Below are 20050 nucleotides of genomic sequence, written 5' to 3'. Positions count from 1 at the left end.
ACCGGAGATGCCGAGCGGAACGCGTTCCGCTCCCCGCTTGCAGACGACGCTCGCTTTCCTAGCGCAACTCGCAACCGCAGCGCCGCGGTGGCGAGAGTCGCGGCCGGCCGCCTTCTCTCCACGGCCGCGGCGGGGAGATACGAAACTGAAACTAAAGCGTGGCAAACTGTTCGCATGGCGACGCAGTGAAACATCCCCCTTGCGAGGGGCACGATCAAATGCAGAGCATTTCCGGGGGCGCACGGCGTTAAGTAGTTTTCGTTACATTAATGTTGTTGCACTTGTGGCAACTGCTGACGAGAGAGCGCTCGTCAGCAGTAAAATTGGCAGCCTCGGCGCACGTTGAGTCCGAGAGAGGGGAGAGAGTGTCCTTGAAACGTGCCTGGGCGCGCTATCGAATGTTGATCACGCCGATAGCGAAACGTCTGAGCCGGGCATGTCAAGGCGAGCGATGCGGACAACTACGGACGCCAAGAACGGGTGACATCGTGAGTTAAAGAAATGCTGTTCATTTAAAAATCAATGCAGCATTTATTGCAAAGTGCGAATCAAATACACTGCATGCAGTCTGATCGTATGCCATAACGTTAGCACTGTGAGCGAGGCCTTAAACAACGCTAGAGATCGAGATGGTTCGACTCACCGATGGCATACCGGAGCAGCGGAGCGCTGCGCGTGCGAGCGCGGTTGCAGTCTCCCAGCTCGCCCGGACGCGTCCCATTGTGGCGCGTTTGCCAAGTCTCGACCAGCGCGCCGAAACGTCCACGCGCTACCGCATCCCCAAACAAGAGAGCGTCCTCTCGTCATGCCACAACCCACCAGACCTCGCCGAACCGTGGCGCTAGTGCTGAGGAAAAACTGGTTGTCGGCTAAGGCAGAGGGGAGAAGGGTCAACGCCTCCACCCTGGCGACAACGAACCCTCCGGTCACTGGCGCCCTCCCGTATGGTTCCCGTCGCGCGAGCGAGGCGCCTTGTGCAACGCCGGCCGCGAAATGGAGCAAGCCAGAAAGGGGTGCGCGTGAAAGTCGCGATCCCCACAAAGTGTGACACAACAAGTGTGGCAAACGTACAGGGCAGTTTCCACGCGGTCAAAATATAAATGCTTATGGGGGACTCTGCTGATCAAATGCCTGTGGGCCTTATTAATTCGTTACCCACGATCCCAAAATCATCGTCCTCCGACACGAGAGGTTTCACTGGTCCATGAAAATGTTTCTAGCAGACCAGATTGCTTATTTTTAGAACATATCACTTCCCTACGGAGCTAAGCCATAAACGCGAAACGCATTTCAGTTTACGTAGTTTGCACGAGATGGCGCGAACCATCCAGGAAGCGAGAGCTTTCAGTTTTTATTTCAGCAAAAAGGGACATATTTCCAAGATGCGCGAACTAGGTCATTTGGAGCATTTTCAAGGATCTGCAAAACTTTTCGTATTGCTGCACAAAGGTTTTTAAGCCCGTGGGTTATAAAGTAGTCGGCCTAACACAATTGGTAAAAAGTTCATCCCCAAACCTCGATTCATGCTCTTCGGCGGGTTCATCATCCTGCTGAACCCGGTGTCAAACCGGAATGGGTCCGCTGAAACTACTCTGCTAGTCTGGGTACACATAGATTCTACCTGAACAGCGTGGTGCACACGGGTTATGTTTGAAACGCTACGTAATTATTGCGGACGGGACAATATTTCTGGACAAATATAAGGCGCAGGACTGTTGCCTTGGTTTTGTCATAGAATTGCCATTGTTGAAGCGAATGGTGTTCTGAATTGTGAACGTCTCATGTTTACGGAGAGCAGATGTTTAGCAAAATGCCGCAATTTTATTCTCTCTGAAATATAGCAGCGGGCGAGACCTGTGTTCTTTGATGACTTGACGCGTTTAGAAGGCGGCCCTGCGTGAGCGGGGCTGCTGGTTTCTGCGCATTGGCCTATTTGACTGTTGTTGCTGGCTGTTGTACAGCAGCATTTTTATGGGGCTAGCTACTTTTTGACTATTGGCGGTGAGATGTTTGAGTGGCACCCCTGGCTCTGACGTCAGCTTAGGGACTCGCGCCGCTGTCGTCTGCTACACTCCGCTTGTGAGCGGCAGCACTGTCTGTGCTAGAAATCTCCGGCTTTGTTGCTGTAGTGCATTAAAAAGCGCATTTCTAGTGCTTCAGTTGTTTTGCCAGCTTCTGACGCATCTGAATAATTTGAAACTGTATCCCCCACAAATTTGCAACACACGAGGAGATAGACAACTTTCTTCAGAGCATCGGTCAGAAGATCGCGTGTAACTCGTCCTTTCTAGCTTATTCACGAGGATCAACGCTCAGAGCTCCTCGATAAGTATTCAAAATGTGAAGGCTTCCCTGCAGAATTTTTGAGGTGCTCTTATGAAGACCCAACAGTCTAATGCTGCGTACTAAGCAGCGCGGGCCCCTACACGCGCATCGCACGTACAGCAGGAAATAAAACGGCTGTCTTATATTTCTTTTGTTGTTGTTTTCTTGTATCAGATGAATGTATCTTGTTTTTTTTTTTGCCCGACGCATTAGTTTTTCTGCACCATCCCAAACGTCTTATTAGGAGGTTTGGGGGTGTTTGGGAGCCTCACAAAGATACTGTGGATATTTTGCTTAGGTTGTATGGCATACATTCCCTTTTTCACAAATTGGCTTTCACTACGCCTGCGTGCGAGAATGTGCATATCCGCAGCGTGCTTTGTTTATTAACGTGGAAATACAATGAGGAGGTTTGTGTCCCTGTGCCCTCTCGTCGTCCCTCATTTACGTTTTGTGCTTTGAACGGTCTTGCAATGGAATACCAAGCTGCGCCAGCGTGATCGCGCCCCAAACAACGTTGTCCACATCACTCGAAGGCGGCTTTTGTGCCCCGAATTTCTATCGTAACCACTGTTATCATAACGAACTGACTTTCAACCGAAAATGATGACATGATTACGGTGTTGAAGGCATTATACACTCGCTAACTAACGCAATAAATAGTATACCTGCAAAGAACACAAGAATAGAAACCGATGAATATTTCTAGGCAGGTTTTTTTTTTGTTTTCCAAACATTCCAGGCGCAAAGAACAAATCCTATTCGACTCGGGATGGCGTTCTAGGAATTAAAGAAAATTGCTTTTACTCTCTTGTCCTTGACTGAGGACCCGGCCCACTAACCAGCTCAATTTCATTGTTAGATAAAGCTTTGTCCTCCTTCCCTTCCTCCTCCTCCTCTTGAGTGCAGTTTTCCTATAACGCATATCCGAATATCGAGAGGATATGGCTGTGGAAAATGTACCGAAATATCCCTCCAGGTCTGAACAAACAGAGTGTTATTGTATCTTTAACGTAGACGGGACTCGTTTCGCTCAATGAACCTCCTACTGGTTAGAAGCCTCGTACAAAACCAGCGCGCGCCTATACACACAGCGGGTTATTTGGAACTCAACCTATATGTTTTGCAGCCTATAGTGCAGGTCGACAAACTTTCATGTCATGACAAAGTAAAGTGATGTGATACAATGTGATGTGATACTTTCGAGCGTTCGGCAAGGTCGCAAAAACTGTTTTACCATACATATGATTACCGGGAATCATAATGCCTTCTGCAAAAGCCGATAGCCCTGAAGGCCAAAATTTGTTTTGGTCTTTCATTTTCGCTGCTGTCGGTTATTATTGCAGCTGACTGTTCCCTTTTCGAAAAATTGCTTAATACAGAAGCTGACGCCTAGCTCCGAGTCGTTGCACTACGCACAGGACCGGCTTCGCAAGGAAGGGGGCGAAGCCGGCAATGTTTCTTCCGTAGCGGTATCTAAAACTATACTTTAGCTCACACTTTAAGCCTATTATTATGATAAAATGTTACCCACACGCCCATTCTGGCGCGGTCAAGCATCGGACGTTGACCGAGCGCAAAGAAACAGTAGGGAGAGCGAGCCTGAGTGAAGCAGACGACATATGCGAGAGTCCCTAAGCTGACGTCACGGAGGCGTGCTCCGCAGCGCCGCCCGTGTTCGCGCTCACCGCCAATAGTATCTTGTTCTTGAATCACACTACAGCTATATCAAGCCAGTTCTACGGGATGCAAATGTACCAGCGAATTCTCTCGTGCGACGCCGCTTGTGCTCAAGAATGATCTGTATTCGGTGCTGCGACAAACTTTCGAATGGTTTGAACGTCCCCATTTTTCTGTGAAAACGGCTTAAAATTTGGAAATTTCTCACAGCAACAAAAATAGATCCTTTGGCCGCACAAGCACCACCGCATCCGCGAGATCGCAGGCAAACGCCCACAATGAAAAACTGGCTTTAGTCTTCAAATTTCTCGCTACTTCCCCCCCCCCCCCCCCCAACATGGACTTTTTAATCCGGTAATGTCCCACTAGCTCTCGCAATCTGCCCAAAGCGAATTTTGATGCTGTTTTAGAAGTTTCTCTTCTGGCATGTTTTCGAAAAAAGCCAGCTAATTCCGTAGGAGACTGTTTCAGGGGGCTGAGAGGAGTTGCCGTTGCTCGCGTCTTGTGAACTACGTTGCACTGGCAAACTTGGCTGTAGGTGGAATGGCGAAGACTGAGCCATAAACTTTGCCGCACCGTTATGCATAAACTGAGGGTGTCGCCTCCGTAGGCTCCTTTGCCTGCGAGCAATGCATTGTAGAGACTCGGTCCCTTGAATGACCAAACAAAAAAAAGATTGGGGAGGGGGGGGGGTATCTTCGGGTGCCTTCAACACATTGGCTGGGGCCTATGGTGCTCGTTCAGTTTGAACACGCTGTGCATGCGCCAACCAGTGAGCTACAAGCCGCAATGACATCGACGTGGGTGTGCAGTAATATCAACTGTACGCATGGTGGCCGACAGCAGCGATGCAGAGACTTCTGTGGGAGTGTCATAAGGTGTCGTATAGGTATAACTTAATATGGTATCTTTCTGGTAGTCCACAAGGTATACGGGGTGGGGGGGAGGCGAACAAGGCGCAATCAGCTGTGTCTAGTATCTACTACTGTCCGATTGAAGTGTTGTATAGATAGTTTTATTAACGTCTGTAACAGTCGTCGTTACGAGGGGCTATAGTTCTCACGCCCAGGTCAGCTTGTTGAGAGACAGCGGCTAGGAATGGCACTGTTGAGGTTAGCTGCTGTTTGTGCGCCCGGTGGTTGTTCCGGCTCTTCTTAGTTATAACTTCGCCAACGTTTATCTGCTCCTTGTTGTAGGTATAATACCCATCATTGAAGGCACTAGTAACTATATAGCCGTAGACAAAGTCCGCTCTTTACAAATCTTAGGCCTTTTCGTCGAAAGGGCTTGAAAGCCAAAACAAGCATTGCTCGTGATCCTCACCGCGGGTTTGTTGTGGATACTTCAGGTGCCAATACAGTTAAAAGTTTCAACGTGGTCCTCCTGTGTAAGACGGCAGCCACCTCTGTTATAGCGAAGATCTATTCAATGTTGTTTTCAGTGAGTAGACAAGTGACCATGCCGGACTCTGTGTCAGATAAAATAGACCACGATCTGCCACATCCGTGCAAAGATTGAGCACGGCGACAGAAGTGGCTTGGTCAAGAGAAGCTTCAAGGGCCCATATTTATTATCGTAACACTCCGTATACCGATCAAAGGAGTGACGTCCTCAGCGTGCATTCTTCGCATTACTGATGTGTTGATAGGGGTAATATCTTCCTTCTTGGTAGTACGAAGTTATCGCAAAGGCTCTTAGGAAGTGAAGGATGTGATGCTTTCCAAAGGAATGTTGTTATTATATAAGCTTGTTCTTTCACTTTTTAGCATAAATAAACGCTACAAAAATCGGGCTTCATTGAGAAACAAGCACAGCCCCACTCTACGTGTCTCAATTGCCGGTGGCCACGTCCCAATTCTGCTTCGACTGATGTCGCTTTTCATTTCAGTTTTCTCTTCGATTTTTGTTGTACGGCATGTCTTGTTGCTTCTCTACTGCGCAGCGCTGAAGCGTCGTATGTTGGTCGCCGACAGCACCGCTGGTTTTTATGTGGCCTGCACACTGTTGCTACTAGAGGATGGGGACAGGGAGGACGTTCTGGTGATTCTTAATGGCGGAAGTCGTTACGGCGGCTACGGCTGCGTCGTGTCGTTTCGTTTCTCTAACGCCCACCAATCTCCTAGCGATTCTTTCGCTTCTGCTGTTAACAGCGCTCCACTGCCAGTGGCAACCACACCCAGAGATGACGTTGCTTTAGGCTACTTGTTTACTCCAAGAACATTGACCTTTTTTTTATTTTTCTAATCGAGCTTCATACGAAGGTGGGATTACTATTGCAATGCATGTGACTTCTAAGCCAGAGCATGGGTTGCGGATTCATGTTTCTAGTTCCCACGTCTTTTTTCCGCTCTCAGACCGCTGTTGTTTCGCAGATTATTCATTGTTTCGGGAACTCTTTCGCTGTCTACGCAGGCGTTCGAAAGCGACATCTAATATTGCCTGCGTCAAGAGGTTATTGCCAAAGCAAACGAGCTTTTCCATAGCAGTAGGGTCAGATCGTACTGTAGTTCATACTTACACAACCCCCGTGGCGGCCGTTGAAAATCTTCAGAACTTTTGGCATTTGTGTTGTTATGACTTTGAGGAGGGGGTGGAAACAAAATTTTTTACATCCTTTTTGGCGCAAAAGGTTGTAAATTCTTCTCGCATGGGGCCTACCTTTAAGAGGTATTTCGGCTAAAAAACCTTTTGTCTAAACGGTGTAAGGATGAAAAAAATAGTGTTCTTGTGAACACTATTTCAAAAATGGCTTAAGGTTGCTTAGCACCCTAAAATAAGGGTGCGGGTAGCGCGGATACAGGTGACAATGTGGACCAGCTGAGCACGCAGCATGACATACTAACACATTCAACACGCAGAAATACCCTTGAACCACAAACGAATTGAGCAAGAGAGCCAACCGGATGCAAGGGGAGCGCGAGTGCGTACATACTTAAAAATACTATCTGCTCTTCTTGATTTTATAGCCAGCAGAGGAAAGTCCTCCGATAGGGTCGGTGGGCTTGTCTCGAATTATAATTGGAATTAATACGTTCGGAATTGTGCATTTGAATATGGGCATTTACAAGTGATCTTGCGGATTGGAAAAAAAAAGCTTTTTAATCTTCAGGCAGTTATTGAGTTCAATGAGTCACAAAATTTTATTAAATACGAAACAGCGGTCTCACTCCATCTCAACACCCGCCAAGAATGGTGTTCATTATTTTAAGCATTTTTTCCACAGGCTGTAAACGTACAAATTAGGGTGCTGGAAAGAAAGCCAAAAGGTGTGAAAAACCGCCAAATAAAAAAAAGGTTCTAAAGGACCTGCCTCTGGAGGTATATTGCCGCGAACCATACATTGGGTTTGTTTATTTGTGTTTTGCTTTTACCGCCCGGCTGTGCCGGTCTGTGTTATCTCTGCGCCAAGGAAAGCGCGTGTTCAATTCTTTCTTTCTGTGCCGCATGTGTTATCTGTTGTGATAGGGAGAGCATTCCGATCTAACGTGAACAGCCCAGAATAATCTTCTTGGGTCTACTATGTTCTCGATGCGAATCGACGTTTCGAGAACCACGCGCGCCAAAAGATAAAAAGCCTGCAGTGCGGACGCCGGGGCATTCGATTCTGCGACGCTCGCTGACGCAAGTCACTTTGTTGACCGCTGCTTCGCCGCCTCTGTATTCTTTTGAGTTGTTAGGGGAGCACAAGTTCGCTCCAATAAACTTGTTTCTCCTGCAAGACAACTGCGTCGTCCTTGGCTTCGTGACATCTGGTGGAGGTGCTGGGTACGCACCCTTCATGCCCACTACAACCTCGAGAAGCCGCCAAGCCAGTCCAACAAGAGCCAGCCCCTGCCTGCAAGATTTACCACCCGAGTTCGGTTTGATGCCAGAAGGGCCCAAGAAAAAGAACGCTGCAACCAACCCCATGGTGCAAGAAACAACATCGCCAATCATCCTGCAGCAGCCCCGGGAACCGCCATCGTTCCGGGGAGCCCCCGCTGAAGACCCCGAAGAATGGTTGGAGAAGCTGGAGCGCGTCCGCATCTTCAACAGGTGGGACGACGAAGAAACTTTCCGGCATGTCTTCTTTTACTTAGAAGGTGCTGCTCGAACTTGGTTCGAGAACCATGAGAGTTCTTTGACCGACTGGACTCACTTCAAAAGGGAGTTCCTGAAGACATTCACTACCGTTGTGAGAAAAGAGCGAGCTGCGCTTTTGCTTGAAACTCGGACATAACACCCCAATGAAGGGGTCGTGATCTTCGTTGAGGAGATGAAGCAATTATTTCGCCGCGCGGACCCCGAAATGACGGAAGAAAAGAAGTTACGCTTCTTGATGCGCGGTGTGAAGGAGGAGCTGTTTGCTGGACTTGTCCGCAACCCGCCCAAAACCATCGCTGAATTCGTGACCGAAGCCAGCACGATTGAGAAGGCTCTCGAAATGCGTGCTAAGCAGTATGACCGGAACTTTGTTGGCGCGGCCAGTGCGAACTACATCGACAACATGCGGGTTCCGGCTGATAGCCTACGCGAGGCTATCCGCGAAATAGTGAGGGAGGAGCTGCGGAAACTGCTCCCGACGACGCCGCAACCACAAGTCGCTTCTCTTACCGACGTCATTAGAGAAGAAGTGCAGCAAGCGCTGGGAACTTCAACGACGCCAGTAGCACCTCGCGAGCCGCAAGCCATGACCTACGCGGCTGCTGTACATCGCCCTCGCCCACCTGCACCCTATCGTCACGAGGCTCCGTACCGTCGTCCCCTCTCGCCGGCCCGACCACCTGCGGCGCAACCCCCTGCCCCAAGGAAGACCGACGTGTGGCGAACGTCCGACAATCGTCCGCTGTGCTAGCACTGCGGAGAGGCCGACCACGTCTACCGTCGCTGCCCCTACAGGAGGCTCGGTTTGCGAGGGTTCTCCGTCGACGCACCCCGCCCCCGAACTGGCCAGCACCCATCGGAGATCGAAGAGTACCTGTCCAACACCAGCCGTCGACCAGCCCGTTTCAACCGTTCGCCGTCACCCTACCCATACCAGTCGCCGAACCGCCGTAGCAATGCTGAGTTCTCACGTGGAAGGTCCCCCAGCCCACGCGGGGGAAACTAAAAGCAGCAACTTCTGGAGGTAAAGTTGCACGATCGCGGAAAAATGAAAACCCTCCAACGACGCAACGACTCGCGGAAGACAGTGACTCACAACATGCCCTCATCCCGACGACCCGACCCAGACCTGACGAGACTCCCGTACACGACGAGACGTCCGCTGAGAAGACGATGACAACGACGACGCACAGTGCCCGACCGTCAACACGCACAAGCCGAGATGCGACGCCCCGACGCACCCGGAACTCGAGGAAGGCGGCATCCGACGTCAAGGTGTCCATCGACGGCTTTGACGTAGTCGCCCTCGTACACACGGGAGCCGACTATTCGGTAATGAGCGGACCATTTGCGTCTAAACTGAAGAAAGTTATGACCAGATGGGACGGTCCGCACATACGCACAGCAGGAGGCCACCTCGTGACGCCAAGTGGAATGTGCACATCGCGCGTCACCATAGACGGCACAACGTACCCTGCGGCGTTCGTCGTTCTGTCTAACTGCTCCCGCGACGTGATTCTCGGAATTGACTTTTTGACGGACAACGGCGCAATAATTGATCTGCAGACCAAGTCGATAACATTTTCCTCCGATCACTCCACGACGCCGCAACCGAACCCCGATCACCGTGCTGCTGTCAGGATCGCCGACGATCACATCACCCTGCCACCCCGCGCAAGCTTGATGATCGCCGTCTACTGTGAGGATGCTGCTTCTGACATCGACGCTATCGTAGAGAGTGATCGAAGGTTGCTTCTCGACCGCGGCGTCTCCGTCGCAAGAGGCATTGCGCACTTTAAGCAACGCCAATCTCACGTTTTGGTCACTAATTTCACCGAAGAGTACCAGCATTTAAACAAGGGAGCTGCAATTGCGTTCCTCGAAGAAACGCAAGAAGCAAGTGATGTGATCGCAGTCGCCGACTTTGAACGCACACCCGTAGAAACCTTCAAGCTCCCGCAGCCATTCGACGTAAATCCGGCGCTACCGCAAGAACAACGGAAAAAATTATTGGCTTTGCTGCGTCGCTACAGCGAATGTTTTTCGTCGAGCGCAAAACTACGTCAGACCCCTCTAGCGAAGCACCGAATAATAACCGAAGATGGAGCCCGACCTACCAGACAGTCACCGTACCGCGTCTCTTCACACGAACGGGAAGCCATCCGGACTCAAGTCGACGACATGCTGAGCGATGACATTATACAGCCATCGAAAAGCCCCTGGGCTGCGCCCGTCGTACTCGTAAAGAAAAAAGACGGCACATTAAGGTTTTGCGTTGACTACCGGCGACTGAACAAAATCACGAAAAAGGACGTGTACCCCCTTCCCCGAATCGACGACGCCCTCGACCACCTCTGCCACGCGAAGTACTTCTCATCGATGGACCTGAAGACCGGCTACTGGCAAATCGAAGTGGACGAGAGAGACCGAGAGAAGACTGCATTTATAACCCCAGACGGCCTATACGAGTTCAAGGTGATGCCGTTTGGGCAGCACCAGCGACGTTTCAAAGAGTCATGGACACTGTGCTAGCTGGCCTTAAGTGGCACACCTGCCTCGTATACCTCGACGACGTAGTGGTATTCGCCCGGACTTTCGACGAACACCTTACAAGGTTGGAGTCTGTACTCGAGGCCATTCGTACGTCGGGGTTGACGCTAAAGCCTGAAAAGTGCCGTTTCGCATACGGGCAACTCAAGTTCTTGGGCCACGTCGTCAACGCCGCGGGAGTCCTACCTGACCCGGCAAAAACTTCAGCGATTGCGAACTTCCCAAGGCCTAAAGACAAGAAGGGCGTGCGAAGATTTCTCGGGCTGTGCGCATACTACCGGCGCTTCGTGGCAAACTTCGCACGCATTGCAGAGCCACTCACGCGCTTGACGAAAGATAGCACCCCTTTCAGCTGGGAAAACGACCAAGAAAAAGCATTCTGCGAGCTGCAAATACGCCTGCAAAGCCCGCCCGTGCTCGCTCATTTCGACGAAAATGCCGAAACGGAAATGCACACGGACGCCAGTGATATCGGCTTGGGTGCCGTCCTTGTCCAAAAGCAAAGCGGCTGCGAAAGGGTAATCGCCTATGCCAGCCGTGGTCTGTCGAAGGAGGAGAAAAACTATTCTGCCTCTGAGAAAGAGTGCCTGGCTATTATATGGGCGATTTCAAAATTTCGCCCATACGTGTATGGAAGGCCATTCAAGGTTGTAACAGACCACCATGCACTGTGTTGGCTCGCCAATTTGAAGGACCCCTCTGGCCGTCTTGGACGGTGGAGCTTGCGCCTGCAGGAGTTCGACGTTACCGTCGTTTATAAATCCGGCAGGAAACACTCCGACGCCGACTGCCTGTCCCGCGCCCCCGTCGACCCACCACAAGACTCTGATGAAGACAGCGCGTTCTTCGGGATCGTGACGGAGAGCGACCTAGCCGCCCAGCAGCGTGCCGACCCCGACTTACGCGTCATAATCGAGTACCTCGAGGGATGCAACGTTGCCGTTCCTAGGACCTTCAAACGCAGCTTACCAGCATTCAGCCTGAGAAACTCCGTCCTTGTGAAGAAGAATTTCTGCCCTGGAACAAGAGCGAATTACCTCCTCGTCATCCCCGCGGACCTTCGTGACGAAATTTTGGAAGCGTGCCACGACGACCCGTCTTCCGGACATCTGGGCACAGCCCGCACTATTGGAAAAATCAAGGCGAGGTACTACTGGCCCGGCCTTACCTCTGACGTCACCCACTACGTCCGGAGCTGCCGTGACTGCCAGCGACAAAAAACGCCGCCGACAAGACCCGCCGGACTTCTGCAACCGATCGCCGTCCCATCGAGACCATTTCAACAGATTGGAATGGACCTTTAAGGCCCGTTCCCTACGTCACGATCACAGAACAAGTGGATTGTCGTAGCGACAGACTACATGACGCGCTACGCAGAGACCGCCGCTCTTCCGAGGGGGACTGCACATGAAGTGGCGAAGTTCTTTATAAGCCAAGTTGTGCTACGACATGGAGCCCCGGAAGTCCTAATCACAGACCGCGGAACGGCATTTACTGCAGAGCTGATGCAAGGAGTATTACGCTACAGCAACACGGATCACCGAAGAACGACCGCGTACCACCCCCAAACGAACGGACTAACAGAACGTCTGAACAAGACAATCGCAGAAATGCTGTCAATGTACGTTGACGTTGAACATAAGACTTGGGACGAAGTTCTCCCGTATGTCACGTTTGCGTACAACACGGCTATCCAGGAGACGACGCAGCTGACGCCGTTCGAGCTTGTCTACGGTAGAAGGCCGACTACGATGCTCGACGCCATGCTTCCGCACGTAGAAGACGACGACCTCAACGCCGACGTCCACGGATATCTTCAACGTGCGGAGGAGGCCCGCCAGCTCGCTCGAGTTCGTATAACGGGCCAGCAGCTGGTGGATGCGGGCCGCTACAACCTCCGACGCCGAGACGCCGAGTACCAACCAGGGGATCGTGTGTGGGTTTGGACTCCCATCCGACGACGCGGACTCAGTGAGAAGCTCCTGCGACGGTATTTCGGACCCTACCAGATTCTACGACGTGTTGGCCAACTTACCTACGAAGTGATCCCCGATGGTGACTCCGGCACATCACGACGACGCACGCGGCCTGAAGTCGTCCACGTGGTTCGCTTAAAACCTTTCTACGAACGATGACGAACTTTTATTTTGTTCGGACTGTCGCTTATGTTAGCATCGGGTCGATGCACTCTTAGAGGGGGGGTAATGCCGCGAACCATACATTGGGTTTGTTTATTTGTGTTTTGCTTTTACCGCCCGGCTGTGCCGGTCTGTGTTATCTCTGCGCCAAGGAAAGCGCGTGTTCAATTCTTTCTTTCTGTGCCGCATGTGTTATCTGTTGTGATAGGGAGAGCATTCCGATCTAACGTGAACAGCCCAGAATAATCTTCTTGGGTCTACTATGTTCTCGATGCGAATCGAAGTTTCGAGAACCACGCGCGCCAAAAGATAAAAAGCCTGCAGTGCGGACGCCGGGGCATTCGATTCTGCGACGCTCGCTGACGCAAGTCACTTTGTTGACCGCTGCTTCGCCGCCTCTGTATTCTTTTGAGTTGTTAGGGGAGCACAAGTTCGCTCCAATAAACTTGTTTCTCCTGCAAGACAACTGCGTCGTCCTTGGCTTCGTGACAATATTATGTACGTTTACACGTCTGGACTGAACATTTTCTACGAGCGGAGGCACCTTTTCTACCTCACGATGTATAAAACATTATAAATTGGCATACAATTACCAGCGGAGCTGTTTAGACTAAAGATATCTTCGGCGGCGTTCGGAAAAAAATACGACGATAAAATACTGCGCCACCTGTAAAGCGCGCACCACCACAGATAGGTATTATAACATTGACGCCGGCTTTGGACCATGTTGGAGTGAGAGTACAAGGGAAACATATGTATGACCAGCTCTTACTGTACTATTTTAAAGGTACTTATCTCTTCGGGATACTAAAACGCAAACTGGAGCAGCTTGCACTCGTAGTGGAAAGCTAGAGGAACAGAGGAGCTGGGGGTCGACCTAGGTTTTTTTCGCCTTGAACCCGCTGTCAGTGTAGGGAACACACTGGAACAGTCATGTAAAATCCAGCTAAACTTGTTTTCACACGTCAGCACTTAGCCTACCCTAGCAAGAACATCGCACAAGCTTACAAATCTTAGCAAATCGTTTGCAAAGCCAGCAGGAAGAAGCTATACGGGCCCCCAGCTCGGCTGTTTTTTGCATCTGAACCCTTATTTCACACCTTTTCAGTACTTCACAGAAAATCATGGGTGTTGCATTCAGCCAAAGCCCTATTCGGCACTCAGAGAGAGTGTGAAGCTAGAAATGCGGGTTCTGGGTGCTTTTGAACATTTCTTACGATGTGCGGAGCAGGGTATTAAAGGATGGCTGGTACCTCGCAAAGCTGTTATACGTGTGTGTTGTCTCGTCTCTTCTACGTCTTCCGTCTATTTCGCTGGTTTTTCACCTTCAACCTGTTATACGTGCATTTATGTCTTTCTTCAATAAACGGCTTAGCACCATTTCCATACCTTTTCAACACCCTACGAGGAACCAAGGGTGTTGAAGTTGCTCGATAGCATCTTCTACACACAAAGTTTGCGTAGAGCTACAAAAAAGGGTGTTGAAATTCAAGAAGCCTCCCAACACCCTTTTTACACTTATGGGACACCCTCTGTGGCTACAAATAATGTAAACAAGTTTAGTATCTGACGTGCACTAACGCGAGAATATGTGGCGAAAATACAAATAACTGGGCACTGTCGTTCTTGACGTTTGTGTATGTACAGTTTCTGCTGCTCTCGGTAAGGTTATAAAGAGAATGTGTCATTTCTTGGGCCTTCTGATTTGGCATGCGTAAAGATAGGCGGACTACACTGTTCTTTCAAATTCTTTCAATTTTTTTTTCAAATTTATTCAGAAAAGTACAAGAATGTAATAACATTCGGGGAATTTACAGGAGAAGGTCCCACGGTTTCCGAACCACAAATGGGGCCTCCTATGATAGATGTTTTGGAGATAACAAGTTGTGAGCACGATACAACCAGTAAGTATTGCAGACGTTGTACAAATCTTATAAAGCATCGTGTAAGAAGGGGAAATTATAGAAAATACAACCCATTGTGGAAAAAATTGGAAAATTGGACTCAATTGACAACAGAACAAGAAGGAAAGATGTCACACAAGTAAAATATTTCTACGAATTACTGGTGAGTAGCTAAGAACATTTTCAATTTTCTTTTGAAGGGTTGAAGCGAGCTAACTACCTTTATTTCCAGTGGTACGTCGTTCAAGAAAGAAACAGCAGAAAAAAAAAGATTAGGTTTGCCATAATTAGTTCTTACGTTTGACAATAACAAGTTCTGAGGAGAGGAAAATTAAGTGCAATTAGGGTTGGTTAACATGTGTCGAGGAAAAATGTCAAGATCTAGGAGGCTATGCAGCACTTCAAAAAACAGAACTCCAACGCTATACAAATACATCTTGGGCAAAGGTAATATATTAAGTTGAGTAAAGTTATGAATAGATGGTGACATTTTGGGGGAAAACGTTATTATACGCATTGCTTGTTTTTGAAGATTTTCTAATGACCAAAGGTTATTTTTATACGATCGACCCCATGACGTCATGCAATAATTGAAGTGGCTATGAATAAATGCATAATTTAAATCCAACAGTGTTTTCGTACTATCTAGCTTTAAGTACACTCTAAGCTGGGTAACCCTTAATAGAGGTATACATTTTCGAATTTTTGTAACCTATAATTTATAAGGTACAAATGTAACCTATATCTTCGTAACCTTTATATACGTATACACGTAAGGGTTACGCAGTTATGGGTTACTTTGCAGCTTTCAGCATGTATACCTTTATATAAGTTACATCTACCGCCGTCCAAGCCCACACAAATTGGAAGGTGTGATGTTGCGCGCCAGGCGCGCTTTCGCCGGCGCCGCTGTGGCGACACCCCGAAGGCGCTTTTCCCGCGTGGTAAACAAACATCGCGTTAGTGGAAGATATGTGCGACCATGCTGCCCATTGCGTCGTCTAAACTTTTGCGTCGGGTGTCTTTTTTTCGTCCCTTGAATAAACTGCCGGCCACACGGCTGGGGCTAAAAGAGAAGTTACTTTTATAATTCCTAAAACAGCAGTGCCAAAAAGCTTGAAAATGTTCTCTTAATATATATGCATTGCATTACCTGTTCGATAATCGTTACCCAGGTTGCCACCCAAAAATCTTCGTGAGTATTGGCAACGCTTAAGTCTTATAAACAGGCATAACTAAATTTGATGTTTGCATCAGCTTTGTGCAGTTTAAGAAACCAGTATCAATTTCAAACATGCATGATAGGTCTTTTGGTAAATTGAGCTTTAGCTAAACAACATTAGGCTTTAGTGAAACCAAGCTTGAGTGGAAACATGCACTTGATAGCATACTTCAAAAGGACGCCAAAGTTTTGATAACATAGCCTTAAGCCAAAAATGCTTGTCTGACGACCTAGGCCGTGATTATAAAAAGAGAATGGCAGTACATGCACACATATTTGCGCATTTAAGAGGAGCACATTTCCAGAAGCTTGGCATCAGTAGTTTTGAACATAGACATTTATTATTATGAAACACCTGTGGGCTATTTATTAAAAAGCAAAGCTGCGAACCACCCCAATGTTATTATCGTTCCTTAATGAGTATTAGACGACTGCGGATTCCTGGGCGAATTGGTGTTTCCTATGTTGCTTTGACTTCCAGGTAACATGCGGTTTATTCATATATCCTTATTAAACCTATTTAATAAATTTTGAGTGAACAGCTTCACAAACATGGCCAAATATACAAATTATTTATATTACACAAACAATTTCAGACGAATTCGAGCTTGAGCTACATTTATAAGATGGTTCTCAGGGGTGCACTTTCCCAGTACAGCGTTCTTGTCATGGTTCCCCACAGAAAAAAACACAGAATGTGGGAAAGTAGAAAGAACATTTATTACAAATTCACTTTTTCATACAAAGCAGTGTTTATGGCTATTTTCCCTATATTCTCCGTTTCACTCAGTCTAATTTTACACTTGGAGTTCACTCGTCTTTACGAATCCATCTTTACACTTCCCTCTTAGGTTCCTCTTTACAGTTTCACCTGAGTTGTGATTCCCACGCCAAGTTATCGTTTATTATGCAGCACTAACAAGTTTCTAGGCCGATTGCAATCTGTCTTTTGGACAAACTTTAAATGGGATCTATAATTTCCTGCATGAAAAAAGGCACTTGGAAAAACTCAGGGATAAGCTTCGCAATTTACGTGGTACACAAGCAGGCACAAAATCAGGGCACGCTGAAGATTTCCCGCGGTCATCTTGTTCCCTGCTGCCGCAGATGGAGGTATATATGTGAGGGGCCGTCACTTGGATTTACCCACCTTGAAGAGCCATCTACAGAAAATTTCAGAAAAAGAAAAAATCCAGTGCAACCATAAGCCCCTCACACCAAACCACAGGTATTTGAAGTACGAAAAATATATTGCACGGAAATGAAGACGGAGACCAAGGAATGAAATGAAAGGCCACACCAGAGGAGTGATTTAGGGCCTTTCCTAATAATTTCACATCATTTCAGTAATCGCTACAGAGAGTAATTTGGCCGCATTGTTCAGAACAACGCGAAGCCACGTTGTAGTCATACCGGCCAACCTTCCCGAATTTTAATCGTGCCGTGTTCCAGTTTATCTCGCGAAATGTTTCTGCATGCTCACCCAGAACAGGCAGAAACTTTGGGCTACGAGATAAACTGACATACATTTGCAAAAGAGAAAACAAAAACGGTTCCGCGCCTTCAAGTGGAATCACTAGTACACGATACAGGGCGAACGTCGCACTAAACCCAGGAAACGTGCTTTCACGATGCTGACGCCACCTGCGTCACATTTTTGGCTGTACTTAAACATCCTCCTCCTCTCCCCCCCCATTGTACGGGCAGTTTCATTTTGAACAAGGATCCCACGTGGAAGCCGAAACGTTTTTCATTTAAGGAAAGTGTTCTTATCGGTGGTTTCTTCCTCGGCTATCAGTAAAAAGGAATCGCCAACTTACATTTTTTCTTCGTCCAGATGTGTTGTGGGAGAGGATACGTATAGAACTTGCACCGATCTTCAACTGGCATTCCCAGGAGGTCTGTACCTGTAATCACTCGAAGGGTTATTTGGGTTAAAATGTAATAGGCTTTAGATCTGCGCAGTTGGTATACATTCATAATGAAAGAACACCTCAAACTTGACAAGATGAAGAAAAGAACACAGCACAAGCACTCACTAACAACTGGAGATTTCTTACAGAGCTATTTTAGAAAAAAAGTTCTTGTTGGCTCTGCAAAACCACGCATCTTATAGAATAGCTAGAGTTGCTGAAAAACTACAAAGCTCCATGCTGAGGAAATCGTTATGTGAATTCATAACGTTCATGTACTGACGAACTGATAGAAAGAGTCACCAAACATAAGGCAAAATAAGATACGAAATATAACATAATAACACTTGACGAAAGGCCTCGCATTTTTACAAGTGAATCATTCTTTTCTCTGTGCAGGCCTGGGTGCCATCTTTACAAAGAATATTGGAATGAATGTGTTTTAGTTATTGCATTTTCATACCGTTGTTTCCGCTGAAATCAGACTTCATTTCAACTTGTGTCATGCGCAGGGGAGTCCTGGTTGTCATCTCAAGGAACACTGCCTGCAAGAAAAAACAGTAGTGCCGATAAGTCATAGCATAGGTAGCCAGATGCAACCACACTTTTTGAACAGCCAGGATCCGATGAAGGTGCAGAACCCATTTTTACACCTGCACCTGTCTCTGTGTAATTCGTCACAATTTCTGTATCATCAAAAAACAACAATCAAGCAGCCTGCATGCTGGCTCATACACACCACCATTCTGTAAAGTCGCTTTATTGCACTACACTAGGATCACGCGAGACAATCATTTGCCCTGCAATACCACGCGAAAAAATAAACGACTGATTTGTGCGAATGAGAATAATAAACCACTGAACATGGTGGAAATGGCCCGCTGTCTCGAATTGACTACACCAAATTTACCCACTCAAGGAAAAGAATGAAAAAAATGAAGAGTGTTGTACATACGAAAACTTTTTATTGTGCCGTAAGGCAAACTTTTACCAAAGAGGCTTGTGCTGGACAAAAGTGAGTTTAGAAATGTCGGGCAGCATTTAGTGGACTACTTTTCTGCAGCACACACCTTGTGTTTATCCGGATATATTACTACAAGACCAATAAAATGGACACCATTCCGAATATATGCAGCGAGAAAAATGAACATTTCCCGACGACTGAAACAAAATTATAGTACCCAGAGAATAGCGCGATAATATAAGACTTTAATGGGAAAAAATTCAATTATTAAAACAAAGCTACCTGACAATTACATGGGCCAAAAACTCGTCAAGTGAGCCCGATGCAGCGAACAGCGTAAACAAAACGCTCAACACATGACGAAGGCGCGCAAACAGAGCAGAAAGCAGGTCACGGGCGCCGTTATCTGTGCTTTCCCGATCGTCCGCTCTAGTCTGACGCAACGAACGCAAGCCCGTGATTTCATTCGATTGCCGTCGCGGACAACCGTCCAGCAAAGCAACCAGTCAGGTAACGAAAATCCCTCTCGAATGCTGCAATTTCAAATTCAAAAGCCCCCAGCGAAAAGATACATCCAATGAAAACACGGAAACCGTTACGGGAATATACTCACCGAGTTCGCTTTCACTGGCGCCGGGGCATTGGTCCCACATGCGAACTTGATGCTGGTCGTAGAACAACGGCCCGTGTAGCGCTTCCAGTCACAAATGGGCTCGCCGCAGCGTCCGCGACTCACGCCGACAAATAAGTCTTGTAACAGCAATCCTCGCTTCATCGTAGGGGTATCACAGCGGTTAAAAGGCTCGAGTGGCGCGAAAACGCGGCCACCGGGCCTGCCGGCGCCGCCATTTCTCTATATCCCGTCATGCAACGGAGAAATCAACGGCCGCCGGGAGAGAAGGCACGACGAGCATCTGTTAGAGGTTACAGGGCGTTTTATAGGTTACAACGTAGAGGTTACATGTCAGATTTTGTTGATGTAACCTATAAATCATTATTGTAACCTATAAATCGCTTTTAACCTCACGCTTGTAACCTTTAGAACGGACTGGGATAAAGAAAACATCAAAATGAATCCATTGTAACCTTTATTTTATAGGTTACTTCCGTTTAGAAGTTACATTATGGGTTACCAGGATTAGAGTGTACAGTCTAGCTCTAAGCAGCGCTCGAATGCCAAATGATATCTTTTTGCAAATGGAGAAGATATGGCATTGTAACCTTAGGTGGATGTCTACAATAACACCTAAAAAGGGTGTTTGGTTCAGCAG

At 47.9% G+C, this 20050-nt stretch overlaps 1 protein-coding gene across 1 annotated transcript; it reads right to left on the bottom strand.

The window, feature by feature from the left end:
• Window positions 1–16603: 16603 nt before the first annotated feature.
• Window positions 16604–19658, bottom strand: LOC144149520 (uncharacterized). The gene is made up of 4 exons (XM_077681131.1): window positions 19393–19658; window positions 18279–18360; window positions 17723–17809; window positions 16604–17065 (listed from the first exon to the last, which is right to left on the bottom strand). The coding sequence occupies exons 1-4, from the start codon at window positions 19552–19554 to the stop codon at window positions 16986–16988; spliced, it is 411 nt and encodes a 136-aa protein (XP_077537257.1). The 5' UTR covers window positions 19555–19658; the 3' UTR covers window positions 16604–16985.
• Window positions 19659–20050: the final 392 nt, after the last annotated feature.

This window comes from Haemaphysalis longicornis, unplaced genomic scaffold, assembly GCF_048455015.1.
Source record: "Haemaphysalis longicornis isolate Haplotype H1 unplaced genomic scaffold, Haemaphysalis longicornis Haplotype H1 scaffold_8, whole genome shotgun sequence".
Lineage (NCBI taxonomy): Eukaryota > Metazoa > Arthropoda > Arachnida > Ixodida > Ixodidae > Haemaphysalis > Haemaphysalis longicornis.
This window is presented reverse-complemented; position numbering and strand designations above follow the sequence as displayed.

What these genes read in the sequence shown, in the direction of transcription:
- LOC144149520 (XM_077681131.1), bottom strand. Translation starts at nt 19,554, where the DNA reads ATGAAGCGAGGATTGCTGTTACAAGACTTATTTGTCGGCGTGAGTCGC. An exon ending in CGCCAGTGAAAGCGAACTCG is followed by an intron (nt 18,361 to 19,392) that starts GTGAGTATATTC and finishes TTTTTCTTGCAG; the next exon opens with GCAGTGTTCCTTGAGATGAC. An exon ending in TGATTTCAGCGGAAACAACG is followed by an intron (nt 17,810 to 18,278) that starts GTATGAAAATGC and finishes GAGTGATTACAG; the next exon opens with GTACAGACCTCCTGGGAATG.